A 10,763-nucleotide genomic window follows, 5' to 3' on the forward strand; every position below is an offset into this window, starting at 1 on the left:
AAATTCAAGATGAGATCATCCATAACGATCAAAAGTGATTAAATTATAAGACTCTGGTAAATAAGTAGCAAATTCTAAAGATTTTTCATACATGGTAAGTTCCCGATAACTTATTACTACTTTGCATTTTATGATTAACTAACTACGCACTCTCCAAGGTAGAGCAATAAGCAACGTTCATTCTTGTAGTAATCTCGTGTAGCATGGTTAAATTAAGATACATTATTGAAATTTATGGATCAATCAGTTTCAGAATATTTTTTTTAAAAATCAGTCTAAGAGAATTTGTCTGAAACCTATTTTAAAAATCTGCATTACAAATACAAGAGGCAAAGAGAATTTTGTGGGTAATTTTAAGAGTTTGTGGGTAATTTTAAGAGTTAGGATTTATTTAGGATCAATCTTAAGATAGATAGATATTGTCATTGAACAGAATTCAACGAAATTTCCATTGCAGCTCCCGTGCAAAAGGTCAAATATATACAGTAAAAACAAGCAAACACACAATAATAATTCTATTTTACTAAAAAGAATCTTTTATCACATGATAAATCAAAGGGAACTTCTAATTAATGTAAACAAGAATGAAATGAATAATCAAGCTAAGATAACATACTAATGGATAAAGAAAAGTGTCCTTCACTTTAGACAAAGAAGGACAATGGTTTCCAAATATCGATTATTAAACAAACGATCTAATACTCATCAAGAGCATATTTTATTCTCCAAAGTCTACAGAAAGGACTGGATCTGAGTTCTGATACCTATAAATATATTTGTAGGTTTGTTTCCATTGCAGTCAGTGTAACAAGATAACAACAAAAGAAGGGTATGATGTTACACCACATTACATAATATCTAAAATACACAAATACAGAGGGTGCTCTGGTTTTCTTTTCCACTCATACTTGCTTCTATCAGTGGATTCTTTATGTTAACTGGGGACAATTACTTTCCACTGTTGCCACATCCTTGCTCAGAATGATGGATTGCTAAAAAGTAAACAAATCGATGCAACTAACTTGACTTCTTTAGATAAATTTCCTTTCAGCGTGTTGTGTAAAATGGGATTTTTGTGTTGGACCGAACTGCACTATATGGAATTGGATCAGAATCTTACTTTGTCATTGCATTTTATTGAAATGGACTCAATTGATTTGATTTTGGCAATTAACTGGATTCTATGAAGTTGGTATGAATTGGGCCATTTGTCTTGTGAAGTGCCAGGGAGGCATTTTGTTGTGAATTAGGAACTACCTAAATAAATTAACATAAAAATGTTCTAAGATATATGGTATATATACAATGAGTAGTTTTATATTTTTAAAGATTTGATTTGGAAAAGTGTTTTTTCTGATTATTTTCCTTTTCCTTTTATAACTGTATTATTTATCTGTGCCAATGTTTCCATTTTATTATTGAAAATACCAGATTTTCCTTGGGGGAAGCAGGCCATTGTCTATTCCTTGGCGGCAGGGGGCATAGCTGAGCAGTAAACCAGACAAATTGACAACATTTCAATAAATAGAAGAAGCGTTCATTCAGCCATTACATTCAGGCAGGTCGGTGCCGCTTAGTGGAGGACAGGTCATTAGCAACCCGACAAAATGTTATCCGTGAGAGTTGCAGCAGCTTTGGTCAGGAGCCTGCCCAGGAGAGCTGGATTTGTAAGTATTTTACTAAACAATATACAGCTACTGTGGTGGTAGCACTAAGCATTTTTGGTATTATTTGTTGAGCTTTGTGAACGTGAAGGGTACAGGCCGCTAGCTTACACAACACTAATCCATAAAAGCGCATCTGAACGCAAGAAATCAGCTGTCGGTAATAACTTAGCCTTGTGGTGTTAATATTACTGAGCTAAACATATTTTGTCGAGTTGTCCTTGCAAAGACCCGGTCGTCGTCCTGCAGCGGCTAACGTTAGCATCCAGGCTAACACCGAGCTAACGGCTCATTCAGCCACGCTTGAAGGTCAGGAAGCCTGACAGCGCATGCCCTCTCCGCTGCGCAGCGTTTAACCTGCGCAGATCTTAGGTTTTTAATCTCACCACCAATATCCGACAGAATAATGTGATGTTTCCCTTGGACAAGTTAATAAGTCCGCCTGTCCTTGACTGCAGGTGTCCAAGACGCTCCCGGCCGCCTGCGTGGGGGTCAACCACATCCACACACAGAGACCATGGCTGCAGAAGACAGGTGAGACAAATGCAGTTCTTTCCTTCAACATGTTGTCTACTCTATTCAAATAAACAATACTTATATATACCTAGAGAAACGCTTCATGTTGTTGCAAAGTTCTTAATATGAACAGTTCAGTAAGCTATCTAGAACAAAACCCTGGTTGCCAAATGGTTTGCTTCTATTCAACCTAAAATCATGGGATTATTTGCAGTTTACTAGAAATGGACAAAGACATTTGAGGTGCCAATTTTGCCTCAGTGATCAACTGGATCATATGCAGAAAAATGTTTATTGTTTTTATCAAAATTAATTCTAAGAGCTCTGATACGTTTTGACATTCATGCACCTTGAAGTATAATTGAGATCGGATCAAATTTTATGGTGTACTCTGGTGTATAAATAACAGAGGTGCTTTGGTCAAGCTTTTCCTGAGTGTTTTTCTGTCAAGATTTTGAAGGAAACTGATGCACAAAGAAGAAAATCCTGCATGTTCTGTATTATTGGAACCAAGCCAAGTTTTTGTCATGTATGTTGTTCTAAAATGAAGGCTTCATTGTTTTAAAAGCGAATTCAAGATGCATTTTCTTCAATGATATTTGGAGACATAAAATCAGAAAAATTTAATTTTATATCAATTTTCATTGCAAACATTTATCAGATATTTTTGTTTATAGTTGGAATAAATGTTCATTTGTAACAATCCTTTTATTTAGCCAAAAATATATTGCTGTTATAATACATTAAAGACATCATAATATTATACCATAAAAAAAGACGCATTCAGTTTTGCACCCTTAAAGAAAGTGTTGGCTGAATTCTGAAATTATTTCCAATCCAATGATTGAAAATAAGCTGTATTCTCATTGATAACATATCTAGTGGACTTCTTTTCTTTTTTACTTTTTTGGTACTTAATGTTAATACACAAAAACAATATCTTGCTGTACTTTGAAAAGGTCAAAGTGTAGTAAAGACGCACAAATCTATTGAACAGACCTCTGAATCGTTTTTCTCCTAACTGGTTCTAATAGGTAATCGAGCATCAATGCACTTCAATAAAGGTTGAGTACATGTGCTTTTGTGCATAAATGGGATTATTCTGCCAATTTCTTCTGTGTGATTCAAACCATCTCCCACCTAAAAACCTGAAGCACTTTTTTGCTTCTCTTATGTGATTGTAATTGTTGCCAAAAATAATTTAGATCAACAAATTTGTCCCGACACCTGAAAAATATCCAGGCTGAACTCTGTTCTTGCCTGGGAAGGACCGATCCGTGCTTCCATGTATTGTTAGACGAAGCAGTTGTAATATTAATTATTAATTCACAGGCACAGCTGAGGTCTCCTCCATCCTGGAGGAGAAGATCATGGGTGCAGACACCTCCGCTGACCTTGAGGAGACGGGCCGTGTGCTGTCCATCGGTGACGGTATCGCCAGAGTGTACGGCCTGAGGAACGTCCAGGCTGAAGAGATGGTGGAATTCTCCTCTGGACTCAAAGTATGTTTAGGAACAAATTGACTGTTATAAACAAAAGAAACTGTTAAAGCTGCTTTCTGCATCTGGTCAGCTGTGATTCAACAGAAGCTGAAATCAAAAAGCTTATTACTTCCTAATGTCAAAATACTAAATATGTACGTTTGTCGTTGTAGGGCATGTCTCTGAACTTGGAGCCTGACAACGTTGGTGTCGTGGTGTTTGGTAACGACAAGCTGATCAAGGAGGGCGACATTGTGAAGAGAACTGGAGCCATCGTGGATGTTCCTGTGGGCGAGGAGCTGCTGGGCCGTGTGGTGGATGCTCTGGGAAACGCCATCGATGGAAAGGTTAACTCAAGTTTCATAAAAACAAATAAATAAAAGACACTTTGATGGGAAAATTTGTAGATCAGTTTCAAAGTTAAATGAGTATTCTACAGCAGATCGTTTTGTTGTTCAATTAAATTCAATATTGAAGATTTTTCTAACTGAAATTAATTTCTGCTTTTTATTTTAAAAAAAGAATAGAATAGAATTCAACTTTATTGTCATTGCACTGTCACAAGTACAAGCAACGAGATGTAGTTTGCATCTATCCAGAAGTGCTCTACGAGATATAAATATTTATTTACAGATGTACAAGACTATGTATGTATGGACTATAAGGGGTTATAGCAAAGAGATATAGATACTGTATATAAATATGGGAGCTGTATGCACAGATTATACACAATGTTAGGGAATGGATTATAGATAAATAATGGCAGATAAAATTTACAGGTTTTATGTGTGTGTGAAGAAAACAGTCCGTGATGTGTGTGTGAGGATAGTCCATGTGTTATTGTTGTATGAGAGGATAGGGGAGTACAGTCCTTAAAAAAAGTCTAACGGTATTGTAATTAACTTTTTTAATTTGACCTTCATTTATACAGGTTGTCTCATTTCCAAAAGAGACCTGTTTTAATAAAACAAAATTACAAACACAGCAACAAAACATGTAATTCAGATTTGACTCAATAAATAAGCTAATAAAAAGTAGAGCAAGTTTCATAAGATTTCTAAAAAAAAAAATTGAATTGTCCCAAAAGAATCAAAATGGATCAGATCCTGCTGTAGTGTTTAACCGAGCAGAGTAAGATTTTGGTTTTTCCAATTTTTTTTTTTCTTTGATGTATTTCAAAGATTGATGTTCATAGACAAAGAATCAAGGAAGTTCTTGGGTTTTTGATTCATTTCTTGAAGAGTTTAAAGCAACTCTTCCCCTCCCCCCTGTATTTTACACGCCAGTCAAAGGAAATTTGTAATTCTCTGATCTCTGGCCATTTGATCAGTGCATCTCTTGTATTCATAAAAAATCTAGTGTAAATTTATGACAGAAACATGAATAAGAGCAGCATGGTTCTCTTTTCCTCAGGGTCCTCTGGGCTCAAAGATCCGCAGACGTGTTGGTCTGAAGGCTCCAGGTATCATCCCCCGTATCTCAGTGAGGGAGCCGATGCAGACTGGAATCAAGGCTGTGGACAGCCTGGTGCCCATCGGCCGTGGCCAGCGTGAGCTGATCATCGGAGACAGGCAGACTGGGTAACTGCATTCAGAGCTCATTTAGAGAAATGCTTTTATGCTCTGATGTTTCTAAACGCTGCTCATTTTCACTTCAGCAAAACCGCCATCGCCATCGACACCATCATCAACCAGAAGCGCTTCAACGACGGAACCGACGAGAAGAAGAAGCTGTACTGCATCTACGTTGCTATTGGCCAGAAGAGGTCCACCGTGGCTCAGCTGGTGAAGAGGCTGACTGACGCTAACGCTATGAAGTACACCATCGTTGTGTCCGCCACCGCCTCTGATGCCGCTCCGCTGCAGTACCTCGCTCCTTACTCTGGCTGCTCCATGGGAGAATACTTCAGAGACAACGGCAAACACGCCCTGATCATCTACGACGATCTGTCCAAGCAGGCGAGTTCGAATGTCAAGAGGAATTAAAGCTAGGAGATTATGCCTTAATTTGACAGAATATTTTCAAAAGTGGCTTTTATTTAAAAAAATCTCTTCTGTGTTGTACAACAGCATATCAGGGCCAGGCTATGAGATTTTAACTACAAGAATATACTTGCAATATTAACAGAATAAAGATGCAATGTTACCAAAAATTCTTAAAATTAAGTGGGGGGAAAAAATGAGAAAATCTTTGAGTTATCAGTTCAGTCTGTGTAGATCTGTCTTCGGAGTAGACACAGTTGTTTGTATGATTGTTTCAAAGTCGATGTGATTAAAAGATTAAATATTTCTATTATGTATCATCTGTAAAACTTTTACCAAAATATAATTTCACAAAATGCTTAATATTCCTCATTTAAATTTTTTGTCATGCTGGAGTTCTCATAAAATCACTAATTTATTTTCCTAATATTAAAACTTTATTCTGGTAGTATGACTTTATTCCGATAAACTAAAGATGAATTGTATCCTGGCCCTGATATTCTATTTAGTTAACCTGAATTGATGTCAGACAAGATGGCAGACATTAGGTGTGTCAACATCACTCTGAACTATGGAAACCCAAGGAATGCTTTATTGAAGGGAGGGGGGGGGGATCCAGATTTCCCAAAAATGAAATCTTCAAAAACCCAAATGGATTTATCACTCAGCCAAATGTTGCATATGGACTAATTTTCTCCTGGTCTCTCCCACCAGGCTGTTGCCTACCGTCAGATGTCTCTGCTGCTGCGCCGCCCTCCAGGTCGTGAGGCGTACCCTGGCGACGTCTTCTACCTGCACTCCCGTCTGCTGGAGAGAGCAGCCAAGATGAACGACAACTTTGGAGGCGGCTCCCTCACCGCGCTGCCCGTCATCGAGACCCAGGCCGGAGACGTGTCTGCCTACATCCCCACAAACGTGATCTCCATCACAGATGGACAGGTCAGTATTGTTTCATATTAATATTCAGTAAATGGTCTCTTTATGCAGTGTTTAATTTAGTTTTGTCCTTTTTTTTTTTTTTTTTTTTTGCTGCAGATCTTCTTGGAGACTGAGCTGTTCTACAAGGGTATCCGTCCAGCCATCAACGTGGGTCTGTCTGTGTCCAGAGTGGGTTCGGCTGCCCAGACCAGAGCCATGAAGCAGGTCGGTCCAGTCTGTGGTTAGAATTTACCCTCATTATGTTTAACGAGAGTTGAATCCACTAAATCCAGTCTGACTTCCCTGTAGGTGGCTGGTACCATGAAGCTGGAGTTGGCTCAGTACCGTGAGGTGGCTGCCTTCGCTCAGTTCGGTTCTGACCTGGACGCCGCCACCCAGCAGCTGCTCAATAGAGGCGTCAGGCTCACTGAGCTGCTGAAGCAGGGACAGTACTGTGAGTGTTGATGGGTCAGGATCCGTAAAGTGATAAACAATATCTTACCTGCAGTAGATGGCACTCTTGGCATCTTCATTTGGTATAAATCTAGATGAGTTGAATCCAGAGGCCAAATTGGACGTCTGCTGTCCTAAGATGACTCATGTCTCCACCAGGGTTTATGTGAACACTTCCTATTGGACCTTTAAGTCTTCCTGTTTGCAATGGGCAGATAAGTACACAAACTGATTGCCATAATTAACTGAGACAGCTGCGGTGCACCACTAATAAACTTCCTGTGTGAAATGTTTTCTGTCAGAGAAGCTGATTAAAAGTTAGGCTGTGTGAAAACTACATCTACGTTTTATTTAAGGTAGTTACTAAGGTGAAAACTCTTTACATAATCCTTATTAGAAAAGTTATTGGTGGCACAACACCTCCCAACTCTATTTCCAGCATAAATGTATCATCTATACTATCACTATAATATACTTTTTTTTAAGAACTGAAATGATTAAGTTCACTAATTGGGATGAACTAATTTGATAATCAACCATTAACTGGAATATGCATACTCAGAAAAGGATAATTTAATAAGAAATGCCTTTATTGCTGTAATTAAGGCAAAACTGTAGAAAAAATATAAACATTTTGCATTTATGAAACACTTCGACTGTAAAGTGTCAAGTGTTTAGGGAAAAGTCAAATGTGACCATTTCTTTTAATCAGATTAATCGATAACTAATTAGTTGCAGCCCCAGTATTTTTGTTGTGTAAAATAGTGCTAAAATTAAGAATAATACAATTAAATTAGAGCTAAAGCTGTTTGAAAGATTTTAAGCTCTGAAGTTAAGAAAAAAAAGAGCTAACCATTAGCTTCAGCGTCTAATCTAGATTTATACTAAATGAAAAATGTTATCTACTACTGGAAAGAAACTTTAACACCAACACAGTTAAATCCTGAACTATACTGAAAAATATCTGGACTGGTTTATGTACTGGTGTACCTGCCTCTCTCCTGCAGCTCCCATGGCCATTGAGGAGCAGGTAACGGTCATCTACGCCGGCGTCAGAGGACACCTGGACAAGATGGAGCCCAGCAAGATCACAAGGTTTGAGAAGGCATTCCTGCAGCACATCCTCAGCCAGCAGCAGGACCTGCTCTCTGCAATCAAGTAAGGCAAAGCTTCTCTCTTGTATAGGTTGGCACATTTAAAATATTTTTGTTAATTTTTTTCTTTTTTTCCAGGGCTGATGGAAAGATCTCAGAGGCATCAGACGCTAAACTGAAGCAGATTGTACTGAACTTCCTGTCCAGTTTTGAGTAATGGATTGCACTTCTCCTGATCCTCAGTAAGCGTCTTGTCTGTGTCCTAAAGCGTATACATGTGAACACACTGAAGGCCAAAACCTCCATGTACAGATGTCTCCAAATAAAATTTTACAGCCCTCCCTTTCCTCCTGCTCTGCTTTGCGGCTCTTCTGGTTCTTGACTGCAGCAGAATTTAATTCAGGCAGTTCCAGCCAGCAACATGTGATTCTGAACATTTTGCTTCTGGTGTTCTACATTCATAAAACATGTTAACTGTAATAAGTTGTTAGAAATATATTCAAGCAGACCAGATGAGAGGGTTTAAATTAATTTTGACTGAACCCGTTCTTCACTGGTTTTACTATGATTGAGCTGTAACCCCCCAGTTGGCCTGTGGATGGAGTAAAGGGGTAAAAACTGTTTGATACCGTAGTAATAAATGCCGTGACGCTGTCACAAAATATTTATTGTCCTGTCTTTTGTTTGAAGGTTTTATTAAATCTTGATCTAGATTTTTAAATGTAGGTTTTTATTTAACTTTAGCTGAAAGCTGTATTTATGAGAGAGGCATTTACAGGCCACTTTTTTAGGTACACTTGGTCTATTGGTTTCTGCAAAAGCAAAAAAAGATGCCAAGACATTTAGGCATCTAGAGCTAAATAGCAATACCAAGATCAGTATTGGTATTGGAGCAATAATAACTCTTGCATTATATGCATATTAGACTCGGTTAACTTAAAAAATAGCCAACTTGGCAAATACCTTTGTAAAGTGGTTATTTTTGGGACAGCTACTTTTTACATATATTTAAAAATATGTATAAGTAGTACTACTCATACTTGGGTACAATTTTTGGGTTCTCTACCCACCTGCAAAATTGCAATATACTATAAGTATCAGCTATAGGTGAAAATATTCATTTTGTAGCATCCATATTTAATAGGCTATAAATTTGTTGCTAAGCAGCCTAAAGTAATAGTGATTATGGCAGTGTAACGTAGCTTTCACAACTAATGTGAACTGATTAAGGGAGTATTATAATGAAATAGCTAACAACTAAGACAAAAACAAACTGGCCTACATACAGTATATGTTAATTTGTGAAATATCCAGTAATGGATATTTAATATGATCCATGTTACATCACAGGTTCATTGCCATTAGTAGTTACAGTTTTATTTCCCATAAACTTGAGTTTAGTCTAAAGATAAACTCAAGTTTAGTTTTAAAATTTAATGCTTCAAAACTGTAATAATTTATGTTGATAATAACCAGAAGTTGATGTTCAACCCAGATCATCTCAAACTGGATTCTTCTGCATTAATTCACTTTTCTCCAACAGAACCTTTAGAAATAAACCAGATCAGGAATATACAGACAACAAATCAGCAACTGTGATGCATTACTTCCCCTGAGGTGAATGGAGTCAGGGTTTGTTGTCCTACTGTATTTCGAGTTAAATAAAAGCACATGAAATGTCACGTTCTCCAAATTATCTCCAGTAAACTTATTTTTTCTGTGGTCTTTAGACTTCCTATGCAGTCTCATATATTGTCCAGTAGGGGGCCTTATACATCAATAGAGATATCGTCCGAGGTTCACATGATTGTGTTATAAGAGACCTGCCAAAGTCTGCTTTTGAGTCGAAGTTTCCAGATCAGTTTGTAGTTCTATTTACTAAGAAATTAAAATGAATACAGAAAGTCGGTTAAAATAAAAAGAGTTAATATTTTTGTCACTATTGGATTTTTTTCTGTGAAAATGTCACTTTTTAACACGCCCTTTGCTATAGTGGCAAAGGGCCACTATAGCTATTTATGTGGCCCTTTGCTTTCTTTAGGGCCACATAGATAAAAATGTATAACAGTTGCATGGTTCAATGTTATTTCCATCAGTCAAATCAATTCAGTTTTTATTTTTTAATAGGTTGATTTATCAATATGTTCTGTCACTACAGGCCCTTTGAGAACATTAATCAACTTGATGAGGCCCGTAATGAAAATGATTTTGACATTCCTGCCTTATAAGATAAAGACTATTTGTATCAACAAAATGTGCTTGCAGGTCAGATTTGCTCCTTTCCTGAATTTTCTGGGTGTCTCAAATGGACCCCGAGCCACACTTTGGACACTCCTGATCTAAATATTTCCCCATTTTCAGTGATTCTGCTGATATGTCCTCACTTCCTCCCTGTGGTCTGCCTGTGTCCTCCAAAACCACCTTTTCAAGAAGAACACTCTGTTCTTTCTGCTCGTTCACGTGAAATGTAACGTTAAGAACTCAGAGGTTTGAGTCGTGCATTTCTCTAGCTGCATGGTTGCCTGGTGGGATAAAGTCAGACATGTGACAGAGAGTAAGTGGAGCTGCTTTCACTGAGGACTATTGTTGGTGTCAGCGTGACAATAAGAGCAAGCTCTGTGCTGCTGACATACAGACAATAACAAACAATGACAG

General features: G+C 37.7%; 1 protein-coding gene across 1 annotated transcript; it reads left to right on the forward strand.

Moving 5' to 3' along the window:
- The first annotated feature begins 1,520 nt into the window (after window positions 1–1,520).
- LOC114154662 (ATP synthase subunit alpha, mitochondrial-like) lies at window positions 1,521–8,772 on the forward strand. Its single transcript, XM_028033964.1, has 11 exons — window positions 1,521–1,667; window positions 2,123–2,198; window positions 3,513–3,682; window positions 3,835–4,008; window positions 5,075–5,241; window positions 5,319–5,619; window positions 6,358–6,582; window positions 6,679–6,786; window positions 6,871–7,015; window positions 8,022–8,172; window positions 8,247–8,772. The coding sequence occupies exons 1-11, from the start codon at window positions 1,608–1,610 to the stop codon at window positions 8,323–8,325; spliced, it is 1,656 nt and encodes a 551-aa protein (XP_027889765.1). The 5' UTR covers window positions 1,521–1,607; the 3' UTR covers window positions 8,326–8,772.
- Window positions 8,773–10,763: the final 1,991 nt, after the last annotated feature.

Source organism: Xiphophorus couchianus, chromosome 12, assembly GCF_001444195.1.
Source record: "Xiphophorus couchianus chromosome 12, X_couchianus-1.0, whole genome shotgun sequence".
Lineage (NCBI taxonomy): Eukaryota > Metazoa > Chordata > Actinopteri > Cyprinodontiformes > Poeciliidae > Xiphophorus > Xiphophorus couchianus.